The sequence below is a fragment of the Arvicola amphibius genome, chromosome 13, assembly GCF_903992535.2.
Source record: "Arvicola amphibius chromosome 13, mArvAmp1.2, whole genome shotgun sequence".
Taxonomy (NCBI): Eukaryota; Metazoa; Chordata; class Mammalia; order Rodentia; family Cricetidae; genus Arvicola; species Arvicola amphibius.
The window spans coordinates 61,223,962-61,238,480 of NC_052059.1; the positions used below are offsets into that span (position 1 = coordinate 61,223,962).

At 42.6% G+C, this 14,519-nt stretch overlaps 1 gene segment (V, D, J or C); it reads right to left on the reverse strand.

The window, feature by feature from the left end:
* Nucleotides 1–14,519, reverse strand: part of LOC119800474 — a 600,210-nt gene that overhangs the window by 196,568 nt on the left and 389,123 nt on the right. Inside the window, 1 exon segment of the C gene segment in view lies at nucleotides 6,154–6,168. Within this exon segment, the coding sequence occupies nucleotides 6,154–6,168 (15 nt within the window).

Genomic DNA, 14,519 nt, shown 5'->3' on the forward strand with positions numbered 1-14,519 from the left:
GTCTAAACATCTCCGACATTCTGGTTCTCCATCAAGACTTAGACTCCACTTTCACAGCATGATGCTGTGGCCTCTCAGGGCCTCACAGTGGGGACTTTGACCTCCCACACATTGGTTGGCCCTAGCAACTATATGGTACCCCTCAAAAACCTCCCTTGCTTCAGTTCAGGATTTCTCTTCTCAAATGAATTAGTGTTTTCACAAATTAGAGGCTTTATGAACAGGTTCTTGTCTGAAGGGTACATTTCCTGCTGTCCTGGTACAGAGTATACTAGGTACTTGTAAGGTGAGAGTCCTCTTTAATTATGATAATCATTTTAAAAATTGCAACTGATTTCTCAACTTTCTTTCCTGCAACTTTAAACTTATTGTTTTCCATACAAAATGGCACGTTTTACATAGCTGTCTTCTCTCTCCCACAGGCATGAATGTGGGCAATGGACAGCAGCAGCGGGCCATGGTATTCAGAGTCTGAATGCTCTCCTGTGTTGAGACTTCCTCTGTCAAGCAAATTCGTCTATTAATGTTGAATTTACCTCTAATCAGATCTTCAGGACATGGGTAGAATGTGGTTATATTCATTTCCAGAGCACAATATGAATGGTTTCTAGCCTGGTTCTCAATAAAGACCCCTTTCCCTTCTGAAACCTCAAGTTAGGTTTCCACTGTCTGCATATCTCTCTAGACATATCTCTAAGTATCATCAGATAATCTGCCCATGAAGCTTTCTTACAGCATGCTAGGACTTTTGTAGCATAAAGCTTCAAACTCTTCCGTATTCTCCTTGTAAAACCAGTTCCCAGAGATCTAAGAACCACATCATCAGTTTCATCAAAATGAGAACCCCACCTCTTAGTACTAATATTAATTGTTGCTATGACAATACCTGACAAAGGAATATAAATAAGAAGGGCTTGTATTTTGATTTCCAGGTTAAGGGTGAAGTCTGTTATAGAGGGGAAGTCATGATGGCAGGAGACTCCTAATCACACTGTGTCCATAGTTAGGAATCAGAAATGAATGTTTGTGCTATTTTCCTGTCTTTTTCATTCAGTCTGGGATTCCAGCCCTGGCAACTTATTTAGAGCTGAGAGCTCCAAAGTCTCTCTCTCTCCACACATTGTCCAGGTTTGGATTTCTTTGTTTATTACTGTCTACTACAAGAAGTTTCTCGGAGGAGAGGCTAGTGATTCTCTGCTCTATGGATATACAATGTGTCCTTAAAAGTCATTTTATTGCTCTGTTCATGTGGTAGAATTACAGTAATTAATTTTCCCCTGGGCCCAGTACCTATTTTGCCTCAGATCCTTGGCCCACTTTAGCAATGTCAAATATGGGATCCATCTCATGGATTAGGCCTTCAATCCAAAAATAATAATTTAAGGAGTGGTTGGTGTCAGGTCCCTAGGAAACCTGGGACAAGGCCCCTTCCAGCACCTCTCACTCTGCTCCTGTCCTAAACTTCTCCCACCCAGGGGCCAAGCTTCCCTTCCCTTCCCCTAGCTTCTGATTCCTATATCAATCTAGTCATCTTGGCCACATGCTCTCTTGGCCTTTTGTTCCTCTCTCCTCTGCTTTCCCTCTCTTCTTACTCTCTTCCTCTCTCCTCTGGTGGGCTGGTTCAGGCCGGACACTTCCAGATACCTCTGGGCATACTCTCTCTCATATCTACAATAAAAACATCTTCATCTATACCTTGGAGTGGTCATGTCCTCATTTTCATTCAGTTGGTTGTTCCCATACATTTGTGCCATCATGAAACTGATATATATATTTATATATATATATATATGGTATATATATATTTGGTATATATATATATATATATATATATATATATATATATATATATATATACCAAAGATTTTAACTGACTGAAATTGATTACTTTTTTCTCATCCAGTCGTTGCCCACCTGGGTCTTAGCAATGTGGTGGCTGTGGGGTCCCTGGTAGAGAGTAGTTCTGCAAATTGTCGGGGAGTCACAGAAGGAGAGGCTGTAAGAGGCTCACAGGAAGAACTAGAAGGACCCTGGGTCTGCAATCAGGCAGAACCCTAGGGGGATAAAGGTGGTGTGGGAAGAGGGGCTCAGGCTGGTTGACTGCAATAAGACTGGAGTTAAGTCTGGAGAGACCCGGATGGAGGACAGGAAGGAAAATAAAGATCCCTTAACTGATTCCTATTATGCCCAAATTTGTGAAGTCCCCTTAAAAGCCAACAAGGAGACGAGTTCCATATGTAAAAGCAAAGAGCCTTTATTTTAATCAAGTTTGCAAACTCGGTCTTTTCGCATGTTCAGTGTTTTGGAATATCCGGAGAGCCCCGAGCTTAATTAGAATTGGGTTTTATAGTAGTAAAAGTGGGGGAGAGGAGTTTTTGAGTTTCAGGACCCCAAACTGGCTGACATTTGTCTAGGGATGTCCTGGTGAGGTGCACTGGCAAGTGATCCTATCTACAGCAGTTTGAATATTAGGCATTTCTTTTGAATGGTCTGTTCTTGGGTGGTGTTTGGGTAATCTCAGTTTGTGGTTCCTCCTGTAACCAGGTCTTGCCTCAGAAAAAACTACTGAGACTCAGGCCTCTTATTAAATTTATGGATGGCCGAGTTCTACTCTGGCAGGTAATAATGGTTGGAAGTAAAGAACTTCCTTTGGGTGCCCTGCCCAGACTTAGCTTATCATGGCTGCCTCCACAATTCCCAGCCCGATGTGGCAGCCTTGGGTCTCTGATGGAGACAGATCCCAAGGGTCTATTTTTTAAAAGTTAAAATCCAAAGATTTAGAAATTTTAAATTTAAAAAACATTCTACCTTTTTTTTTTAACCTTAGACAGTTTTATCTAAAATTAATTGAAATGTTCATTTTAAGCATACCTCTTAACATGATCTGGGTCTAGTACTTTTAAATGTTAATTATGGGACCTCTAGTTGAGAAAATAATCTGACTACAAAATTTAGGAAAGATAATATGAAGATAGCTAAATGTATTTTTATTAAGTGTTGGAAAAAAACTCTGAACAGCTTTTGCTAGACAAACTTGAAATGAAATTAAAAGATTAGTTTCATGATTGATCTGAATACAGAGGTCCTTTTGCCTTAGTTCATTTAACATATACATGATCTGACAATGTTGTGAGGGGATTAAGTTTTGCTTTGATATAGTTACTAAGAGATGCTACACTGTGTTGCAACTAATGTATTTCAGTGTCTGAATATGTTGTCAGCATTCCCTTTCCCAGGCTGATATAAGAAATTGAGAGCCAGGCTCAGAAGCAAGTTAAGGAGCAATTAGGGATTTTTTTTCTTGTTTTTTTTTTTTTTTTTTTTTTGTTTGTTTGTTTGAATTGGGTATGCGGGAGGGAACCAAAGCAGGCTTGTTAGTGGTACCTGCAGGTTCTACTTGCAACCTTTACCAAAACAAATTGGAGGAGAGATTGGTGGATGAGAGTCCTGGTTTGAGAAAATGCTTTAGAAACCATATAAAGCTGCCATTTTCAAACTGAGAGGCCATCTTTGGTGTTTTTATGGGGAAAATCAGTGTGGACCCACTCCCCAGGCCCCTCATATTTAGGTGAGTTCTTGGTTCTCCAAAGAAAGTTCCTTGAAGAGTGAGTTTTACTCTGAAGGCCCTAGAATTTTTCTCAGGACTAGCAAAATCTTGTGTCTCTATTAATGTACTTAAAAAAAGGAAAGCTCCAAAAGTTAGAGCACCGGGGGAAAAGCTTACTTTGCAAGTTGTTAATGGTGGAGTGGGTCAGTGGGTTCACTCTGTGTAGCTACGCTTCCCTAAGGAAAGCTATTCACAGAGGGACAGATTCACTTTGAAGACTTATTTTAAAATGAGAAAGGGATGCAGGGAGGTGGAGGGAGAGAGAAGAAGAGAGAGGCCTAAATAGGCTAGTTCAGATCTAACAAACTTTCCCGTTAAAATCCAGCTCTGCAAATCTTTCTATCTCACTTTTATTGGTCTTCCTAAGACCAGCTAACAGCCCAGCATTGTGACCTGCTCAATGGTTTTCATGTGATTGCCTGTGTCGTGCTCTCATCTTGGTGTGTGTATTCATGTACGTGTGTGCACATGTGTGTGTGTGTGCGTGCGCGCATGTGTGTGTGTGTGCGCGCATGTATATGTGTGTGTGCGCGCGCGCATGTATGTGCATGTGTGTGTGTGCGCGTGTATGTGTGTGTGTGCGCATGTGTGTGTGTGTGCGTGTGTATGTGTGTGTGTGTGTATGTGATTTAGGAGACACAGGGAAACTATTTTGTACATTTTTATTTTTCAGACTGTGTAAACCCATCCAGTTACTGTTGTAATGATCTGTTCTGTCTCTTTAAGAGACAAGGGGCAGGGGCAGATCTTCCTGCTTCCTTTTTCCGTCTCTCCCCTAAGAGGCAGATTCTGTCTCGCTCCATTCTCCCCACTTCTCCCCTTTTCCCCTTCTGTGTCTGTCTGTCTGTCTGCCTCTCTGCTCTTCTCCCTTTCTCCTTTCCCTTTCCATAACCCACTAAATAAATATCCAACCTCAGTCTGCATGGCGTGCCTATCCATGTCTCTGTCTCTCTCCTGCCACGTCTCCCTGCCTGGGGACCAGCTGCCTTTGGAGACCTGCAGCATGGTCTTGTGGCATGCCCATCTGTCTGTCTCCCCTCGTGGGACCCATTGTGGCCTACTACAGCCACTCGGGGAACTGCGTAGTCCCCACGTGGGACTGGCTGCTCTCGGACCCACGGTTTACTGCCTGTCACCACATGGCCCACTGTCGTCACTTGGGGACCTGTAGCAGTTCTGCCACTGCAGCTGTCGGGGATCACGCAGCATTTTATTAATTCATTACAATTCTTAAAAGGACAGCTCCTTTGGTTTCTTAGCTCTTAGTGTGTGATAGATAGAGCTGGGTGGTTATTTTTAACAGAAATCTATAAGCTTTGTATGGTATTTTTTGTCTTTTGGGAAATATATGCATGCAAATCCCACAAATGGCTGCCTGCCAAGTTCTGAAAAAAATTATTTTTTGTTCTATATGGTAAGCCTAAGACAAGAGTTAAAACAAAACAAAACCATGTTTTATATTTTCATTCATTTGTGTTTCAGACTTTTGGCTATTTAGGAAAATATCTTAATATCAAGGTTCACTTAACCACCAGTTTTTATTTCAGTTTTTAAACGATGGCTTTGTCAGCAACTATTTTGAATTGATTTTAATGCCTTTAATGCCCTATGTATCTGACTAGAAACATGTATAGCAGTGTATCGAAACTTCATATGTGCTGAAGGAGAGACAAAAACAGAGGCTGCAGCTACCCAAAATGAGCCAGAGCAATGGGGACAGTAGGCCAGAACAGGCCCTGCTTCCCTTTGACGTGGGTCAGGATGAATAGCACAAGCTAACTCCACTGAGGATAAGAAGACACAAGAATGTGCGCTACAGCACACTATGGAGAACTAGCAAGGACCCCCTTTCTCCCCGTGCAGCTGTTTATCACTTGGGCTTTCTAAAGGGACAACAAATACAAATGATACAAGTTTTTGTGCTGAGTTAGACTTGCTAACATTTTTTTCTTCTTTAGTTTCTCCAGTTACTGGCTCCAGAAACCAACTGGTTTCAACCTGTTTGGATAATGATGGGCCTTCCCACCCACTTTCTATAAAATGTTTCATTACATGTGTGATACAGTGCTGACCTCTTCATGTCTTACATACTTAAAAAGGGCACTTGAAAGGTTGCCACTGTAATGGAAAAATTAAAAATGCTGCAGGATCCCCAGCGGCAGTAGGCAGCAGAAATGCTGTAGGTCCCCAAGCGGTCACAGCAGGCCATGTGGCGGCAGGCAGTGGGCCCTGAGAGCAGCCAGTCCCAGGCAGAGACAGCTGCCCATCCCTGAGTGGTGGCTGGTCCCAGGCAGGGAGACATGGCAGGCAGTCAAGAGACAGACACATGGATAGGCATGCCATGTAGACTGAGGTTGGATATTTATTCAGGGGGTTATAGAGGGAGAAGGAAGAAGGCGAGAAGATCAGAGAGAGAGAGGGGGGGAGGGAGGAAGGGAAGGGAGGGAAAGAGAGAGAGAGAGAGAGAGAGAGAGAGAGAAGATAAAGACAGAAGAGAGAGACAGAAGTGGGGGGAAAGGGGACTTTTCTAGCCCAAAGTTGCAAACTCTTCTACCACCATGCTGCAAAGCAGTTCCAAAGGTCGGGCTTATCACATCCATGACTCTGTTTGCTGGGACCAATTCTTAGCAGTAAAGGCTTGTTTCATCACTGTGACAACATACCTGACAAAGGTAACAAGGGAGGAAATTATTTTGGCTTATAGTCCATCATGGCAAGGGTGGTATGGGGACAGAGGTAGGAAAAAAAGTTGGTTGTTTTGTGTCCATAGTCAGGAAGCAAAAAGTGAATGTTGGTGCTCAGCTCTGTCTCTGTTTATGCTGCCTGAGACTTCAGCCCATGGAATGGTGTTTCCTATATTTAGGGTAGATCTTCTTACCTCAATTAGCTTAGTTTAGATAATCACTCACAGACATGCCTGGAAGCTCATTTCTTCAGTGATTCTAGAGCCAGTCAAGTTGATTGACAAGGCTTCTATTGGACTTTTAGTCAACAAGACTTTTCATTCCCCCTTTGAGAGATACTTGCTTTCTATGTTATGTATAACACAGGATATTTCCATCTCCTGGAAAAGTGCTTCCTGGCTCCTACCTGAAGGTAAAACCACCCATCCTTACAAATGAGTAGCACCTCTGTCTCCACTGGCAATAGCTTTGAGTGTCTTTCTTGGGCCAGGTGACTTAGAAGCTGGGAGTTACCACTCGATGTTCAACCACTTTCAGAAGATACTGATAAGACCATGAAGGAAATTGTACAAGGTCTACTCTAAATTTAAATCAAATATACTCTCTTGCTGGAAAGGTTCTCTAAAATAGGAGAGCCTTAGATCTACTCACTGAAGGATAGAGGGAATCTGCTTGTATCTCCTGAAGGAATGTTGATTTCATATTAATCAATTTAAACAAGTCCTACAGATATCAAAATATGAAGATTCAGAACTAACTACCATGGCGTTCATTCAGTTGATAATCTAGTCACCAGTCTTCCAACTCCAGACGGGAAACACTGGATATCAACATTACAACTCCCTTGGCCATGTCTCTCCTCTTACCTATCTTCTTGCTTACTTCTGGACTTTTTTTCAGTAAGATCACAAGTTAACCAATTTGAGAATCCAATAAGTCTGCTTACAGATGGTCCTTCAACAGCACTTGCACACAGGAACAACAAAGAAAGACACTCACGTGATCATGACCAAGAGACTTATCTGTCCCCTGCTGGACCATTAGGCAGAGAAGTTTCTAGATGCTTTTCAATGAGGTCCCAGGACATAGAATAGTTTTAAGGATAGAATAGCACTCAGCTCAACATCGTTTTGAGACAATTAACCTGATTTCTATGACTCCAATGAACTAAGGAGAAAAGTTTCTCTGAGAGAAATTGAGGCAGGCAAGCATTGGCAATAGTTTAGCAACCTGGGACTCCTTCTGATTGGGGTTATGCTCTCACCCCTTTTTAAACAATGCACTTGGAAGCCTGAGACAGCTGCTTCCACACACTGCACACAATCAAAACTCTGAACAATACAATGACAACCTGTCAACAACCTAGGACCTCCTACTGCATCAACTACACATACCACCCGCCTTTTCCAAACAGTGGAGTAAGTTTCCTTTTTTCTTAATAATCGTCAAACTTAGACAGATTAGAATAACTGTAGTCTAATTATACTAGTTATGTCTAAGTGTGAGAGGAGGGGGACCAACACAGCCTGAACTGATGTTGGGCAAATTGTATCCTGTATGTGAATTGGTAGAGACAATATACTATTTGCCACTTCATGGCTATGCATAATTGGTTATACATGTAACTAAAATTAGACGTGTTATGGAAAAGACATGTACAGCAACAAAGGTTTATCTAATTCAAGTTTGCCAATCAAAATGGAGAACCACTAGACCTTTTAGTGAAACCTTCATTTAGAAGCACCCAGGAAGTAATACCCTGGATCCTTGATCACTTTCATTCTTCTGGCCCACTGTCACTCATGATAATGTATCTGACCTGTCCTGTCACTTCACTCTGGATTAAACTTCTTTGCTACTATTACAACCTCTGTTCTGTTGGCCTTTATTTTAATTCCTTACATAAGAAGCCAAGAACCTGGAAATCCCTGGCCTGGACTCAGTTACTTAGTAACAGTTCTGTGAGACAATAATAGGGAATAAATATATATTGGAGAGCAGGAAGGTATTCCCTGAAAAAATGACAATGAATTCAAGATTTGAAAGAGGGTAAATGGTAGGCATGGGCCAGTGAGATTTCTTAGTGGGTAATTGAGCTTGTAGCCAATCTGGTGATTTGAATTTGATTTCCAATAGCCACATGGTGGAAGGAGAGGACCATCTCCTGGAAGTTGTCCTCTGACCTCCACATTGTGCCGTGGCACACGCATGTGTGCACATGCACGTGCGCGCGCACACATACACACATACCATGCTAAGTAAATAAATGTAACAGAATATTTTTTTTTTTTTGGTTTTTCGAGACAGGGTTTCTCTGCAGCTTTTTTAGAGCCTGTCCTGGAACTAGCTCTTGTAGACCAGGCTGGCCTCGAACTCACAGAGATCTGCCTGCCTCTGCCTCCCGAGTGCTGGGATTAAAGGCGTACGCCACCACCGCCCGGCTTGTAACAGAATATTTTAAGAGTGAATATTGGCTGATTACCTGGTGACACTGACTCGACATGAACTAAGGAGGCATGATGTAAGCTCTAACACTGGTATCTAAATGCTTTTCCTCGCCTTCCAAGAGAAATAGTTAAATCGGACTTTGATGGTCTTCTCAGTGAAGGTCCTTTACTTGCCCTCAGAGGTAGAATGAACCCCGGTGAAAATGTTCAACAGTGCTCTGAGAAGAAGCCTTTGGAAAGTTTCCTCAGTGGTCTCTGTTCCTATCTGTAGCAACCAAAGATGCTTTTCTCTCAGGAGCTTTGTACCTGTGGACCCGATTGATGCCATCCACAACATTTTCATGTCATGATACGTCTAGGGTCTATTATCAAAGCTGGCTTTATTCTTCTGCACAGTCAGTTTTCCGCTAAGGGATCCAGGCGACATTGTAAAATGCTAGGAACGATGCCTCATAAGCCAACTGTGCTGCAATGAAAAGTTAACCAGCCTGATACTCGGTTTAAAGTATATGAGAACAAAGGCGTGCTGGGCCTCAGAACACAGACCCTGTGAGACACCTGAGTGCTAAGTGACAAAAAAGAAATAGGCCACTTTACCTAGCCTGAGCACGTAGAGATTTGAAGAGGGGTGCTAGAAGGCCATAGGTCACAAGACAGGCTGGAGAAACAGACTCTGCACTGACCTCCAGCAGTGATGGACGCAACTAACCATAAAGCAAGCTTGCAGAGGGGGTTGCTTCCCTTTCTCAGTAACAGCTGCCCTCGAGTGCACCAACCACAAAGTGTAGAGCCAAAATGACCATAGAGAAGCTCTCTATATCTCACCTGGTCAAGAAGTTGTTACTACTGCCAACCCAACTGAGCATGGAGCCGCCACTCCCCTCAAACCAAGAGAAGGAACAAACCTGCTCTTGTGCTACGCACAGTGTCTGGAACCATCAGTGTGGAGATGGCACTTGAATCCTTTTAGGATGCCCTTAATGTCATTTTTTAAAAAATTTAAAATAAAAGAAAATGCCTGAATATGACTGCCTCTGCTTGGGCAAGAAACAGCAGAGGACTGAACAGGACACAGGGCTTATGTAGAGTTTCTTGGGGAGGGGGTAGAATTTTTCAGGGTGAAGCTTTCCAGGATGGAGATTGCTGGGATTTCAGGCCTAGAGAGTGGGCTTTTCACTCTGTAGGGTGGGGGACTGGGTCTGGAAAGTAGGAAAGTTAGTGTTCTGTGAGTGGAACCTGGGAGTTGGAGGTCCTTGGGAGAGCAGCCTGACCACTTATGTGTCTTGAGCAGCTTACACTGATGCTTCAAGCAAAGCAAGCTTATTGAAAAGTACAGCATTCTATATACAATTTGCAGGAAAAAAGCTGGCAAGGCCAGCAAAGAACTAAGTCAGGCAATGTTGGTGAAAAGAACACAGAATAACTCAGACTCAACTGCCTGAGAACTGTTAGCCATAATCGAAGGGGAAGAGTAGGGTCCCCAGAAACTGAAACCTTGACTCTTTTGAGGTGGTCATGGTTCAAGGGGTTACCCAGACTTTTTGTGAGTGAGAGAGTTACCACAGAGTCATGCCATGTGGCAAGGTCTCTTGAGAGATTTCTTAAGCCAAGACACAAAATGGCCACCTCTGAGAGGGAACCAGAGACAGCAGTAGGTTAATCTGGCAAGGTTGTTCACAAAAGGTGAGCCGGAGCGTGTGTGGAGAGAGGTGGAAAAGTACCACCCTTGTAGATGAGTCACAGAGGGCAAGGGTGGGGGATCTCCATAAAACCTAGTTCTGAAGCTTAGCAAAGGTGAGGAACTTAGAACTTTCCATTTACCCAACGCTGGCTTCAGGCCTAGACAAGCCTTGCCAAGTCCATTTCTGAACAAGGACTCAGAATTAAAGTTCCCTTTGTCCTTTCATCAGGGCCTTTGAGAAAGCCTTGGTCAGTCTGGTTCCCCACAAAGCATTCTTCCTTCTTGCATCAGTTCCCCCTTTGATTTTTTGTCCTGATTTCTCTGGATGCTGGACTATAAGGAGTGAGTGGAAACACATCCTTCACCCCCAACTTGCTTTTGGTCATAGTGTTTCATCATAAAAACTGAAACTCTAAGACATTTGGTCTTATGATTGTTGTCGGAATTTCTATCGCCAGTAGCCTTTAAGTTACCAGCCCACTTGGTCGTGGCCTCTTATACTATTTATGCTGATGTAAAGCATAGGTCTGGCCTCTTTTCCTGCTGTGGGATTCTGTTGTTGTTCTCCATTCTAGCAGAGGATTGTGGTCTGAGTCTACCCCTAAATACATAACCCACTTTTATATGCAATTCTGAGCTAGTTTGGGATTTCTTTTAAGCATCCTTCTTCATATGAACTTTGGCTTCATTGGCCTCTTTCAGTTCTGTATTCTTAAGTCAGATAACCCATTGATTCTTAATTCCCCCTTCTTGAGCTATGATCTTGTTACAGGCAGCTCATTAGACACAGTGTAGAGCCTATTGCATGTTTTAATTGCAGTTGGCTGGGACCATACCCAAGTGTTCGGGGACATAGGTATGATCCCATGTGTGCACAATGTGGGATTTTAAGGGTGGGGACTTTGTAAAGACATCTTGATGAGCAGCTGCAGGGGTTGGAAGTGGGGGTAAGTGGATTGAAGCAAGCAGTTTTGACAGAGGCTAAGTGGTTAGCCACCTGGAGATTTCCACACAAATAGGCAGCTAAGGTGAATGATTAGGTGAAGAAGAGTCCATACATACAAAGTAGTTTTAACAAAGGCTAAACTAAGTTAGCTAGGGCATCCTGACCTTTGGGTTCTAGAATATTGTTGGGTAGTTTTCCATGGGGTTCTCCATCAAAGAAATCAAGTTCTAGGTAAGTTGGAATGACCTCAGCAAGAATACAAGATGAGGATCCTCTTTATTGTCTTGCTCCACTACAAAATAGAAATTCTACTTTTCCCCCCAACATAATGCTTTTATTAATTCTTTGGGAATTTCATACAGTGCTCCCCAATCACACTCACCTTCCATTCTTCCCTGGCCCACCTTCCCATCCTTGCATTCTCCCCTCTAAAAAACCCCCCCAAACCCCTAAAAAACCAACTAAGTTCAATTTGTGTTGTCCATATACTCATTGGAGCATGGTCCAACTCCCAGAGGCCAGCCCCTTAAAGAGACTGAGTTGCCCCGCCCCTCTGCCTGACAAAGTCATCATCTGTGAAGAGCCACGCTTATCATCTTTATCACAATTTATAAGGACTCTCTTCAATAGCTTTGTGTCTGAACTATTTCTTTTTGGAGAGGTGAGGGGATAAAGAGGTTGGCACAATGGCTTTCAATAGCTCTCATTCCGAGTTATGAATCTGCAATTGTTGAAACTATGGCAAAAGACACCTTCCTGCCTACCTGCTCATAGCTTCTGGAGACAGGATCATGGACACCAACCTGATTTTTGACACCAGCATGGATTGTGGACATCGACATGGTCTTTGACTGTACATGAGTCATGGACATCAACATGGTCTCCAGTGGCAGCACAGATCACGGACATCAATATGATTTCTGGTGGTGGCACGGATCATGGACGTCTTCCAAGAAAACCCAGAAAATGACCAGTCTTTATTCTTCATCTTATTGCTGTTCAGAGTCATGATCATGCACGCCATTGGGCAGCACATCAGGGGTTGGGACCTGCGTGAGTACTATGCTGCTGTATACTGCTGTGCCCTCAGTGCCTGCCAGTGCCCTGGGCATGCCAATTGTATTTGCAGCCCAAGAGCAGCTTGTAGGCCAGCGCTTTCCTCCCCAAGCTTGGCAAGCAGTAGCAGTGGCTCCACACCTTGTGCCAGGCCTGCAAGCTTAATGGCAGCACTGTCCTAGTAGGTGGTAATGAGGTGAGGTGGACATGGTGGTGGTCTGAGCCTCCCAGTGGGTGGCCAGCTCTGCTTTACTGAGACCTGCTTCTTTGTCCACTGCAGACGCATTCCCAAACCTGCCATTTCTGCTTCACCTCTGATTCTGCTTCTCTCTGCTGCACACTGCTCTGCTCTGACATCTTTTTTTCCATCTTGGATATCTTTAAAATTCTATTTTTAAAAATAATTTTAAAATTTTCATTTAACTAGGACTTTTTTTTAAAATTAAATTCTGCTTGGCCCACTAGCTCTAGGTTCTTATTGGCTAACTCTTACATATTAATTTAACCCATTTCTATTAATCTGTGTATCAGCACATGGCTATGGTTTACCTGCTAAAGTTCTGCTTGGCTCCAGTGGGGTTACATGGCTTCTCTCTGACTCTGCCCTTCTTTCTCCCAGCATTCAGTTTAGTTTTCCCCACCTACCTAAGTTCTGCCCTATCAACAGGCCAAGGCAATTTCTTTATTCACCAAAGCATACAGAGGGGAATCCCACATCACCTCACTTTTTTGTTTAAATAAAAATGAAAGTTTTGACTTTAACATTTAACTAGGATTTCTTGCTTTAAAATCTCTGTTATAAATTGAAATGATTTTGTACTATTTTTAAACAATTTTAATATGTATTAACATTCACTCATAAGTCAATTTAATATCATGTAAACAACATTAAAAAAGTACATAGATAGTACACATGCGCGCGCACGCACACACACACACACACACACACACACACACACAATAGATGAACTAAAAGCCAGAGAGTTTTGTAGTTCTTATTTAGAGACTGATGGAGGAGGGTCATCTGTTTATGTGTCACTTTCATTGGTTAATAAAGAAACTGCCTTGGCCCTTTGATAGGACAGAAAATTAGGTAGGCGGAGTAAACAGAACAGAATGCAGGAAAGAAGGCAGTGAGGCAGATGCTTCAGGCAGACGCCATAGCTCTCCTCTCCGAGATGGACACAGGCTAAGATCTCTCCTGGTAAGCCACCCCTCATGGTACTACACAGATTACTAAATATGGGTTAAAACAAGATATGAGAATTAGCCAATAAGAGGCTGAAACTAATGGGCCAGGCAGTGTTTAAATGAATACAGTTTTGGTGTAATTATTTCAGGTGTAAAGCTAGCCGGGTGACAGGATGCAGCCTGCTGCTCCTTCTACAGAGTGGTGCCCAACGTGGGGCTTTTAAAAGAACAATTGTATTAGGGATACTAGGGATTACTTCATTGTTTCCATCTCCTACTGATCACTGTTAGTCATTTGCTTTCTGTATAACATCTTGAACACTGTTGCTCTAGGTAATTGTCTTGGGTAATTTTTTTAAGCAATGGTAAATCTGGTTCTTGCTTTTCTATTTTTATTGGAAGCAAATGTCTAGTTCACATGATGTTTTGAGGTTGTATTTATTATAAAATCATATTCCCAATTTTAATTTTAATTTCTGATTGAGACATCCTGGTATCTCCTTTTCTTCATCCTTGGACATCTTGCTATGAGGACACTACTGGCCTCTGTATCTTTATACCCAGGGTTCTTTCTGTAATTAATGTTTCCTTGCAGCAAACACTGAGTTTGCAGAGAAAGCCGAGACCAATCAGTTTGCCTCTCAGTGTCTTGTTGATTCTGTGGGCAAGGTTTTGTTCATGCTTGCGTTTTCTCTAGATTTTCATCTGATGACTCATTAAATGACCGGTGTGTTGATTTTCAGGATGGACTAATAGATGGCTCCTCTGATAAGACAATTTAAAGATATTTTAAAGAGACTTGAAGCCTTATAATTTTAAAAGACTATGAACTTGTAAAGCTGTACATAATATATATATATATATATATATATATATTTGGTTTTTCGAGACAGGGTTTCTCTGCAGC